Source organism: Elephas maximus, chromosome 9 (genome assembly GCF_024166365.1).
Source record: "Elephas maximus indicus isolate mEleMax1 chromosome 9, mEleMax1 primary haplotype, whole genome shotgun sequence".
NCBI classification, from domain to species: domain Eukaryota; kingdom Metazoa; phylum Chordata; class Mammalia; order Proboscidea; family Elephantidae; genus Elephas; species Elephas maximus.
The window spans coordinates 85,537,186-85,550,191 of NC_064827.1; the positions used below are offsets into that span (position 1 = coordinate 85,537,186).

Here is a 13,006-nt window from a genome sequence, read left to right on the forward strand (position 1 = left end):
CAGTTCTCTCCAGCACTCGTTGGAACATAATTCTCCTCGCTCTCCTTTGTTCAGCTACTTGGGTTGTGTGTATCTTTTGTTCCTGTGACAGAATGGCTCCTAAAAAACAATAAGTTGTCAAAGCAATCCCTCACAGGCTAAGTGTGAGGGGGCAGAGGAGAGCAGATGAAGGATGTCAGACTAGTAAGCGATGGCTGGCTGGCTAGCTTTGTAAAGCTCTACAGCCACAAGAATGTCAGGGTCATGGTGAATTGTCATCAGCTGAGGCCCAGGCAGCATCTGCATTCCCAGAAGAGGTCGAGAAACTCACAGAAGAGAAAGGCTACCTCCCAGAGCAAGTCTTCATTTGTGATGAAACAACTTTTATATAACATTTACATTGTGTTAAAAAAAAAACCCACTGATATTATAAATAATCTAAGGATGATTTAAAGTAGTATATGGAAGGATGTGCGCCATTTTAAGAGACCTGAGCATCCTCAGATTTTGGTTATCTGCGAGGGGTTCTGGAACCAACCCCCCTCTAATACCAAGGGATGACTATAGTTATATTAGTTTCCACTTCCTAGATTGTGAAGCTTTGTTGTTTACTAAAAGTTTAGTATTACCAAACCAGCCAGTTGCTATCAAGTCAAGCCTGACTCAGGCGTGGCAAACCCGTGTGTACATTACCACAGAAATGTACAATATTTTCATTGATTTATTTGTGTTCTTTTTTGCATCATTTTTGTTTTACTTTGTCTCCTATAATTAATATATACTGGATTTTGTTTTGAATTTTTTTCAGTTCAGTGTGAGACTCTTTTTCCATCAATGAAGGAGTTTAACCAACTCACGTTTACTGTTAAATTTTTTACTTACTGTGTTTTTTATTTGATTCCTCCTGTTCTCCTTTTCTACATTCTGTTGCTGTTGATCAGGGTTTTCTCACAATTTTTTTCCTATACATTGAAAGTTATATATTCTAGGCCTGTTTTTCTAGAGATTACTCTTAAAGTTTAAATAACACGTTTTTCTAAGAAATCTAAGAGTTCTTCAGTGTTTTTACTCTTGTACCTGAGTAAGATAAATTTTTGGCAAGCTTTTATTTTCTCTTCCTGCATGTGAATGTTAATATCATTAGAAATTTTACTTGTCCATTAGTGAACAAATAAAGATACAGGAAGCCTGGTAGGAGTGGCATTCTAATTTTAGCTGGATACCTTTAGTGAGAAAAACACCCATGTTCTTAGATTGTTGTTTGCATTTTAAAAAATACAAGTATATTTTGTATTACTACAAAAGCCACATAAACGAGGAGAAAAAACAATCTTAAGTACTGACCTACTTTTGTTTTTATTAGATTGAGGAACTTCAGCAGGCTTTAATAGTAAAACAAAAGGAAGAACATGACCGGCAGAGGAGAATAAGTAATACCCGAAAAATGATAGAGGATTTGCAGAATGAACTGAAGACCACGGAAAACTGTGAAAATCTGCAGCCCCAGATCGATGCCATCACAGATGATCTGAGACGTGTTCAAGATGACAAGGCCTTATGTGAAAGCGAGATAATTGATAAGCGAAGTGAGAGGGAGACTCTAGAGAAGGAGAAAAAGAGTAAGTTTTATTAAACTTAGGGTGAAGAGATGTTTATAAAATGGAGATATATCTCTGATGGGTGTTCTTATTCCCCTAATATCTTTATTTCTTAAAATGTTCACATCTTCTTGTTGAAGCTCAGCTTCATTCTTCCAACCCAGTTCTCTATTACCCATATCTATTGTGTACTGTGATTTGCTACTGACTGACCATTGTCTTATGTCAGATTACTGCAGTTTATTTAATTCTCTTAAAATGCTTAGCTTTATTTTCTTTACACAATCACTGTTATTTCTCAGATCAAATTTAAGCTTTTTATTCTAGCCTTCATAGCCTTCCATGTTTTCCTCCTCAAAAGCTGCCTAGTTTCATCTTTGCTTTTCTTTCCTATAAACCAGATGGATAGATCTATAGCATTATTCAGATAGAAGAGACATTATATTCTGTCAGCTAAATATATATGACTAAAATCTGTAACAGAAGCCCTGGTGGCGCAGTGGTTAAGGGCTTAGCTGCTAACCGAGAGGTCGGTGGTTCGAACCCACTTAGTAGCTCCATGGCGGAAAAGACCTGGTAATCTGTTCCTGTAAATATTACAGCCTAGGAAACCCTATGGGGCAGTTCTCTCTGTCCTATAGAGTCACTATGAGTTGGAGCCAACTCAGCCACACACAACAATAATATCTCTAACAAAAACTCCATTTGTGTACGTTTATCAAAGTACTACATGGATACATGGAATAAGGAAGACCGAAGAAGAGTTAACGCCTTTGAATTGTGGTGTTGGCAAAGAATATTGAATATACCACGGACTGCCAAAAGAACGAACAGATGTGTCTTGGAAGAAGTGCAGCCAGAATGCTCCTTAGAGGCAAGAATGGCGAGACTGCGTCTTACATACTTTGGACATGTTGTCAGGAGGGATGAGTCCCTGGAGAAGGACATCATGCTTGGTAGAGTACAGGGTCAGCGGAAAAGAGGAGGACCCTCAACGAGGTGGATTGACACAGTGGCTGCAACAATGAGTTCAAGCATAACAACGATTGTAAGGATGACTCAGGACTGGGCAGTGTTTTGTTCTGTTGCGCGTAGGGTGGCTATGAGTTGGAACCGACTCGATGGCACCTAACAACAACAACAACAACAACATGGATATGGTTTTAAAAAAGAACTAGAATAGAAGGATAACCCCTTTCCCACCTGCAGACTCACTTTCAAGGGTAACCACTTTTAACTATTTTAGCAGTTTTTTCCGAAAGATCTTCCATATATTTGCATTATATTCTTATTTCACTGTTGTTTGATTTATCAATTTTAGACGTTGTGTTTTGATATTTAGTTACACTAGATGTAGATTTTTAGCTCATAACACCTCTTTTCCCTATATTTTAATTCCTCAAATGGGATAGTTATATTGATAATAATAATAATTAATCATTAACATTTGTTAATATTGATTTGTTATAATAGACCCCTCTTTTTAGTTATATACAATTTTCAGTATTGCTTGATATAGCACACTTTGTAAACTAAAAATATTGGCACTTCCGTCCTTTTTCACTTTCCTTCTCGTATTTGAAATTTTCTCATCTTTTGCCTTGCTTTGATATTTTCAAGACTGAAAACATTTATATTTTGTTATAAATTAACTTAAAACCATAATTTTTATGTGCTGTGTTTATGGGTTAATTCTAAAATCTAGAAGTACTAAGTATTGCTTATGTTATTCCAACGATGAAACTGGTTCATAGCATAGCTATGTAATGTATTATGATTACATTTCTTTTCACTGACAGCTTTTTTAAAAGTTTTAATTGACCTTTTTATTTTTAACACCATTTTCTTAAGTTGAAAAAAAAAAGGAAAGAATCTAATCAGACATTCTCTTGAGTTCTGGGGCCTTCCATCTAAACTGGTGGTTCTCCAGGTCCCTGCATGGCTGCCATCTGAAGTTTCTCTCCATGCTCATCCTGTGGTGGATAAACCTATACCTGCCTCTCATGTCTTCCTGTTTTGTTTTTTTTTTTTTACATTCCTCCCTTATCTTACTACGTCTTCAGGTAACCTCTTATGAAGAGATATTTGGGAATTAATTTCAGCCTTTTTATCCCTGAAGATATCTTTATTCCATTATCCATTTAGTCTTGATTTTGTTTTATGTATAATTCTAGGTCGAAAATAATTTTTCTACCAGAATTTTGAAGGTCTACCACCACTGTTTTCTGATAGGAAATCTAGTATTTTTTTTTCATTCTTTTGTAGGAGACTTGCCCTTTCTTTCTAATAGCTTAAGGATCTTATATCCTGGGCATTTGGAAATTTTACAATGATTTGTTCAAGGTAGATTATTTTCAATATGCTGGATATTTGCTGGGTGATGTTTGTAACCTTCAGATATAGGATATTCTTCTGTATTCTTAATAGGTTAGTTCACTAATGAAGGTTTTCAAAGAAACAGTGTTTTGTTTTATTTTCCAATTTTAGGTGTACATGATCATATTATACGTTTTGACAATCTTAGGAATCAAAAGGAAGATAAGCTGAGACAGAGGTACCGTGACACATATGATGCTGTTTTGTGGCTAAGAAATAACAAAGATAAATTTAAGCAAAGAGTCTGTGAACCCATAATGCTCACGGTAAGAAATTTTGTTCATCTTGGTAGCATCAGTTAGTTTTGTTAATGTAATCATTGTAAATTTTTGTTAAAAGAATTTGTTAGTCCTGTTAACTCCCTAGGCTCCCTGGTGGCACAGTGGTTAAAGTGCTCGCCTGCTAATTGAAAGGTTGGCCTTCAAACCCACCAGCTGCTCTGTGGGAGAAAGATTTGGTAGCTGGTTCTGTAAAGATTAAAGCATTGGAAACCCTATGGGACTGTTTTACTTTGTCTTATAGGGTCGGAATCGACTCGACGGCACTGGGTTTGTTTTTATTTTATAGGGCCGCTATGAGTCAGAATGACTCAACAGCAGTGAGTTTGGTTTCAGTGGGATATTAACTCCCTGTTTTTCCCTTATCACATTTGTGGCACCTGGCATACTGCTAAATCCATACCTGAACTTTTTAAAAGCGACTATGATGAATGAGGGAATTAACTATCATAAAACCTGTGTATGTTTTTTAAAAACAGGTATGAAACTAGCAGCTTATTGACCAAGAAACATGTATAAAATTAGCTCTGTTATCTGGTTCCTCTGGCAATTGCTGTTCCTAGAGTATAGCAGACCATAGATTAGGATGTGCTGGAAAAAACAAAACAAAACCCAGTCCCGTCAAGTCAATTCCGACTCATAGCGACCCTATAGGACGGAGTAGAACTGCCCCATAGAGTTTCCAAGGAGCACCTGGCAGATTCAAACTGCCGACCCTTTGGTTAGCAGCCATAGCACTTAACCACTATGCCACCAGGGTTTCCAGAATCTGCTGAAGGGGTAGAAAACTGCTATAAATAAATAAGTTGACAAGGAACACCTGACAGGGGATAGACAAGAAAATCACCTGCTCCAAAAATAGAGCATTCTGACAATTCTGAGAATGACATCATAAGCATTTCATAGCTCTTAATTTATGTTGAATCATATTAATTATTCGTGGTTGTGAGTTTACTAGGAAGATGTCCATCTAAAATATTTAAAATAATAAGTTTGTCCACTTAAAAGAATGAAAAACTGCATTTCTTGGTAATGATATATTAGATGTAGATATGTGATATAAACTTAAAATTTATTCAAAAATGACTTAAGAATTATTTTTACTGGATAGTTGTTTTTTCTTTAGTAGAGAATTCACTATGTTTCTTTTAAATAAAACACTTCTTGCAGCATTCATAAAAAGTTCTATATTCTGTATCACATCACAGGGTTTCATTTGCAGGCACTAACATTTGTGTCACACTTTTAGGAAAGGAATTTTACATGTTTTTTTATTAATATAGTACATAAATGCCTCCTCTTTCATAAAGCTTAATTTTTTTTTTTCCACGAAAACTGATTTACATCTGCTAGAGGTAATTTGGGAAACCCTGGTGGAATAGTGGTTAAGAGTTTGGCTACTAACCAAAAGGTCGGCAGTTTGAATCCACCAGGTGCTCCTTGGAAATCCTATGGGGCAGTTCTTCTTTGTCCTGTAGGGTTGCTTTGAGTCGGAATCGACTCAGTGGGAGCAGGTTTGATAGAAGCAATTTACTCATTCTCTAAAATTCCATAGGTGGCCCTTTTTATATATCTCTTTTATGGAGCCTTAGCATCCTCTGCTTTTCAACATACTTATTCATTTGCAATAAAGCATAGATAGTGTTCTTCTTGAGACAATTTTTTTTTTTGATCTATCTTAGTATTGAACGTCACATGCAGAATTGCCTAGTCAGTTAATACTTTGTAAGCAAGCTGGGATAAGCTTATGTTCTAGTGGTACAAAACTAGGGTTTCATTTGAAGGCACTAACATTTATAATTAAGCCATAGTGAACCCTCCTCCACCCTGCCATTGGTTTCATCAAGTTTTATTCAGTTCTTTATGTTTTTGTGCCTATTGGTTATTTCCATAATATAAAGTTCTTCTTCAAGATTAAGAAGAAAAATATAAAAGTTTGGGGATAAATGAGAAATTTTTATACTGCTAGGTCACAAGCTAAGACAGTTTCAAACATTTTCAGTGAATTAACCAAAAAGGAACTTAAATGTTTCTTAAAGAAAAAACAACAGTTGCCACTAGTCTACCCTGACTTACAGCAACCTCATGTGTGTCAGAGTAAAACTGTGCTCCATAGGGTTTTCAATGGCTAATTTTTTTTTTTTTCCAAAAGTGGATTACCAGGCCATTCTCCCAAGGCATTTCTGGGTAAACTTGAACCTTCAACCTTTCTGTTTGCAGCCAAACATGTTGACCGTTTGCACCACCCAGGGACTCCCTCCAGTGGCCATAGAGTTGGTTCTGACTCCTGGCAAGCCCGTGTCTGTCAGAGTAGAACCGTGCTGATATGCATCCGGTGCTGTTTGAGTCTTGGCATTTGATTAACTGTGTGTTGGATGTTTCTGGGTAAAGTAGGATAAGTAGGTATTTTAACCTGTTGACCCTTAGATACCACTTTTATTGTTCTTGTTGTTGTTGTTATTTTCTGAAATACTAAATTTAATTTGTTACAAGCATGTTCTAGTAATCAGTTTGCACTTCATGAAAATCAACTAGTTTTTTCTTTTTTTTGTTTAGATCAATATGAAAGATAATAAAAATGCCAAATATGTTGAAAATCATATTCCATCAAATGACTTGAGAGCCTTTGTATTTGAAAGCCAAGAAGATATGGAGGTTTTCCTCAAAGAGGCAAGTACTAACTACCAATATTTTAACCCATTTGGCACTTACCTTTCAGTGCTTAAATTTTTAACTTCACTAGGGCAAAATGTGATATAAAAATTAACAGCAGTTAACTCTTACGTAAAGTCACGCAATTTTGGTTATTTCTTCCCTATTTATACCATTATTAGGAGATGAGTTTGTTTTATAGGAGGGAAAGATAACTGATAATTTCATCTGTCATAGGTTTTAAAATTAGCACGTGGAATTAATAGGAAGAGTAATTTGTTGCATTCTTTTAAGGGAATGAAACATGGTAGACATCCTTTTTAGAAGTGTATTGAAATGAACTCAGATTTTGTTTGGAAGGGGAATCATTATGATGTTGTTGCTTATTAATACAAATAAAACCTCTTAAAATAGAATGAGAATCCCGTATGTGATCAGAAAACACTGCTGACTGAGAATCTAAGCTCCTCAAATACAGAATGGCTTCATAGTTAAGAGGACAAGCTCTGTAGCCAGCCTGTTAGGATTTGAGTTCTGCCTTGGTACTGAATTGACTCTATAAGGCCCCAACAACAACTAACTTGGACAACTTGCCTGAATGCTTTGTGTTTCAGTTCCCTTGTCAATAAAATGAGAGTAATACTATCTACTTTATAAGGTAGTTGTGAGGATTAATTCAGTTAAGAATTGTGGAAATATTTAGCAGAAGGCTTGTTAGCCATTATTGTTAATATTGTCGGCAAGATTTCTTTTTCCCTTTGTATATGCCTTCTACTTCTTTAAAAGCTTATAAAAGTTAAGGTATGGATTTTGTTTTCCTTCTTTTTGTTTAAACCTTAAGTATTAAGTCTAAATGAGAACAGGACCTTGTATCAGCTCAAGTTGTCCAGTGTTTCTCTGGTGCACAGGTATTTAGAAAGAACTCTTACTTTCTTTGGCTTCTGTATTACCCTACCTCTAGTTTGGAGGTTGATGGGTGTGAGGCTATAACAAATCCCCATTTTCTACTTCTTTGTTTAATTCTAACCCCAGCTGCCCTCAATTCTAACCGCAGCTGCCCATGCAGCACATCTTTCTCTGACCCCAAGCACCTAGAAGCTAAGTCAGCTCTCACAGGTGAAAAAGACACTCCCCTTCAGACTGCCAATTCAGCCCAGGACTTCAGATGCCATCTGCAAGCTTGGGAGTCCTTGGGCCACCCCTTGCATCTGACCTGCTGACTCCATATTCCAGGGTTCCCTTTACTCCCTCAGTACAGCAGCCATAAGGTCAGGGTTTCCCAGCTGCCCCTGCCCTCGTCACCTCTGACCTGTTGGCTCTCACTGTTTCCCCAGGTTCAGTAATTTGCTAGAAAGATTCATATAACTCATACAAAGGGCCACACTTAAATATATAGCTCAATTATAAAGGATACGAAGCAGAATCAGCATAAAGAAGAGAAGCATAGGGTTAGGTCTGGGAAGGATCCCAATGCAGAGCTTCCATGTCCCAAAGAGGGTACGTTACCTTTCCTTTGTCAACCAGGAAGCTCATGGAGATTCAGTGGCTAGAGCCTTTTGAGGGGGGCTTCATTACGTAATGCAAACTCCAGCTCCTTCCCCCTGAGGTCAGTCAGTATCATGAGGTATCAGGCAATGGGTCTTTCTGGCCTGGCCTGCCCCCACCACAGAGTCACCTCATCACCTCACTGGCATAACCTATGCGTTAGGTGTGGTCTGGAATCCTTATTGAAGACACTTAAATTTCAAGGATTTTTTTTTTTTTTTTAGAGATCATTTCACAGGAACTGAGGGCTAAGACCAAACACTTCGGGTAAAGTTAATGTAAACCCTGCGAAGGGGAATGTGAACATAATGGTTACCGGATAGAAGGGTTAGACATGTAAATGGTTACTGGATAGAAGGGTTAGACATATAAAGTTACAAAGTGGACATCAAAAAGTTAAACATTTATGTATTTTAAAACTATTTGAGCCTAACCAATGAGTATTAATCCCATGTCAGAGCTCACTGAAGAAACAGGTTGTTGGGGTTACATGTCTGCGGAACACAGTATACTGTGGAGGGCATGCAGTCAGGCGTAACTAGATGATTTCTGTTTTGCAAATGACCAGCTTTGCCTACACTGAGTACGTCGCCTTGCCTCAAAAACGTATACTGCCTCTGCAGTGAGGATTTGAACCATACATTGATAATACGACACAGATTCCTGAAAATTTGGCCTTTGTTCTGTTTCTCTTGTGCTGTAACAATTAGTTCTTCCATATCCGAGAAGGTAGAGCCAGACTTCCTATTCATGTCTGACTTTTTGTGTATTTTAAATTGTGAAATTTATTGTATATAACCTTCTCCTGTAATTGTTTCTAAAATATTCTAAGAGGAAATATATAATCAACACCAAATTCAAACCAAAAAAAACCCAGTGCCATCGAGTCGATTCCAATTCAGAGCGACTCTATAGGACAGAGTAGAACTGCCACATAGGGTTACCAAGGAATGGCTGGTGGATTTGAACTGCTGACCTTTTGGTTAGTAGCCATAGCTCTCAACTGCTACGCCACCAGGGCTGCATTATGCATAACGATAAATGCAGTAAAAACAATGTTAATAAATTTGAGATCCATATTGTTACTTACTGAAAGCAGATAACATGATTTAAAAAGGAGCTAACAAGGAGTTATGCTGGTACTATACTGCAGCTTACCTCTTGGTATAATTAGAGATATTGAAAAGGAAAATACTTTCTCATTGTCTGATTCAGTTTTATTTAATTTGACCCTGAAACAGTAGATTTTAAAAGCTTAATGAACCACACATACCATCTTCAGGATTTATTGACTCATGGCCAATGTTGTTTCATTTATGCCTCTACTATTTATTTTTAAATAACTTCTTGTTCTCATATAATTTTAAACTTACAGAAAAGTTGGAAAAATAGCATGTGGAGCTTCTGTATATACTATATCCGGATTTACTAGTTATTTACATTTTTCCCTATTTGCTTTATTATTTTCATTTTCTTTCCCATATTTACGAGTAAGTAGAGACATCCTGCTTCTAGTTACTTCAGCGTTTATTTTCTAATAACAAGGATGTTACATAACCATAGTACACTTATAAACATTATGAGATTTAACACGGATGCAATACTATTATTTAACCCACAGTGTATGTTAAGGTTTCTTCAGTGGCCTCAATACTGTCCTTTATAACTATTTTTGCCCCAGTACAGAATCCAATCTAGGATTATGCATTGAATTTAGCTGTCACATCTCTTGGATCTTCTTTAATCTGGAAGAGTTCCTCAGTCTTTCTTGGCCTTTCCCGATGTTGGCATTTTTAAAAAGGCTATTTATTTTGGAGATTGTCCCTGAATTTGGGTTCGCCTTATGTTTCCTCATTATTAGGTTCAGGTGATGCATTTTGGGCAGGTATGTCACAGAACTGATTGTTGTATCATTCTTAGTGCGTCACATCTGGAGGTACATGATGTTGATCCCATTATTGGTGAGTTAACTTTGATCACTTGGTTAAGGTGGTATCTGCTAGGCTTCTTCATTGTAAAGTCAGTTTTGCTATAACACATCATGTGTTCCTAAAAATCACTGCACTGTGCAAATCATGTAATATGTATCCACAGGGTTTATGGGAAAGATGGGGTTAGGGCAGAACAGTCACATGGCACATAAAAGATGAACCTAATAAAAACGATAGTATAGTTAGTTATTAAGAAATACACAAATACGATAAATGTGGCACTTTCCGTGAAAAAGACCAGAAATTGGCTTGTGGAAGTGGGCTTTGGAAGGATCGAAGCTTTTGAGTTACTTTGTGGCGGTTAAAGCAGGGATATGTGTATTCCTATGCAGCTCAGTTTGGTTGGGTGCAGTTGTCTGCATTTAGCTAGAGAAAACCGGGTGTTTCTTGTGGGTGAAATCATATGTAAACAAGTGTGAAATTCACATTATGTTCAAATTGTTCCCCAGTGTATTAATTGCCTGGAACAAATTGGTATTTTGAAAACAAGCATTATAGGAAAACTGACTTTTTCCTTTTGTAATTATTTGTATGAATATACTTTGAGATATCCCTTTTTTTTTTCCATGAAACTTTACCTGCTATGTTTAACAGCTAGTAATGATTGTAACTCTATCATGCCTTCTGTATTTATTAGTTGACATTCTACGGTAAGGAAGAGCTTTTCCTTGTCCCCCATTTATTTATTCATTCATTTATTATATGAGTATGTTGTTGTTGTTAGGTGCCGTCGAGTTGGTTCTGACTCATAATGACCCTACGTATGTACACCAGAAGGAAACACTGCTCGGTCCTGCACCATGCTCACAATCGTTATGCTTAAGCTCTTTAAGCCTATTGTTGCAGCCACTGTGTCAGTCCACCTTGTTGAGGGTCTTCCTCTTTTTCGTTAGCCCTCTACTTTACCAAGCACGATGTCCTTCTCCAAGGACTGATCCCTGTTGATAACATGTCCAAAGTGTATGAGACACAGTCTCGCCATCTTTGCTTCTGAGGAGCATTCTGGTCGTACTTCTTTCAAGATAGGTTTGTTCATTCTTTTGGCAGTCCATGGTATATTCAGTATATCAGTATAACCCAACCAAACCCACTGCTATGAGTATATCAGTACAGACTCATAGAATTTTATTTTATGGTTTATAATCCATTACTTTTTTTATAATCCATTTTTTTTTTAATCCATTACTATCATTATTTATTTTAATGTTCAAATTGTTCCAGATTTGGCCAGTGGAACAATTCCATGCTAACTCCTGTGTCCTTTTTGATATGTCGCTGTCATATTTTTGGCCACTTCTTTACTTTGTGGTACAGCAAGATGTTACAAGCTCACCATGAATGTTCCCTGCCTCAAAGTTACGGTCAGCCTTTTTTCCAAGGAAGACTAGTTCCTTTTAGAAATTGAGATCTGGGTACTAGGTGTGTTCACTGCTGCTGGTGTGTCTCATTGCTTCTGAGTTGTCTCATATAAACCCTCATTTCTATATATATCCAGAGAAAGAGAGAGCACGGTATACCATGAGTTCACACTGATACTTCCAATTACACTCTAACACTAAAGAGTACGTTTTAGTCTTTCTCCTGTGTGTATTTGTAATTCCCTCTGCAGCAGTAAAAAACATGGCCCCCTTATCGTCATTATACTTACTCATTCGTTCAGGTTTAGAATGTTCTGAAAGTATTATCAGAATTTTATTCCACGCCACCGTGAAATGCAAACATGGTCATTAGAGTTTATTGTTTATTTTTATAGGGTTTTTGTTGTTTAGATGGACACGCACTAAAATACATAAGCATTAACTGTCCAGTTTGATGGACTTTGACAAATGCATACACGTGTCAATATATTACCCTAGAAAATTCCCTCAATCTTAAGCATGCTAGTGAGTGTGTTACGGTATTTTGTTAAGGTTTTAATTTATATTTCTACAGTGACTGATGATATTGAGCATTTTTTCATGTGTTTATTGTCCATTCATATTATCTTCCTTTGTAAAACATCTATCCAAGTCTTTTGCCTTTTTTTAAAAATTTTATCATGGTGAAATGTACATGACAAAACATTTGTCCTTTAGAACATTTTTACGTGCACAATTTCAGTGGCATTAATTATGTTCACCATGTTTCGCAGCCATCACCACTATCCCTTTCCAGATTTTTTCATCACCCTTAACAGAAACTCAGTACCACTTAAGCAGTAACTCCCCGTTTCCCCTCCTGCCCGTCCCTGGAAGCCACTAATAAACTTTGATCTCTATGTACTTGCCTATCCTAGATATTTCACATTAAAAAAAAAAAAAACTCATTGCCGTAGAGTCGATTCCAGTTCATAGCGACCCTATAGGACAGAGTAGAACTGCCCCGTAGAGCTTCCAAGGAGTGCTGGGTAGATTCGAACTGCCGACCCTTTGGTTAGCAGCCATAGCACTTAACCACTATGCCACTAGGGTTTCCAGATATTTCATGTAAGTGGGATCGTATGATATTTTTTCTTATATGTCTTACATATTTCACTCAGCATAATGTTTTCAAAAGTCATCCATGTCATATCATGTATCAGAATTTCATTTCTTTTATGGCTGAATAA

The 13,006-nt window shown here is 36.9% G+C and overlaps 1 protein-coding gene across 4 annotated transcripts in view; it reads left to right on the top strand.

Annotated features, from left to right (window-relative positions):
- Positions 1-13,006, top strand: part of SMC5 (structural maintenance of chromosomes 5) — a 104,676-nt gene that overhangs the window by 55,667 nt on the left and 36,003 nt on the right. For all 4 annotated transcript variants that reach the window (XM_049895515.1, XM_049895516.1, XM_049895517.1 and 1 more), the window contains 3 exons: positions 1,343-1,598; positions 4,065-4,219; positions 6,788-6,901. In XM_049895515.1, coding sequence (XP_049751472.1) covers positions 1,343-1,598; positions 4,065-4,219; positions 6,788-6,901 — 525 coding nt within the window. The remainder of the gene's footprint in view (positions 1-1,342; positions 1,599-4,064; positions 4,220-6,787; positions 6,902-13,006) is intronic.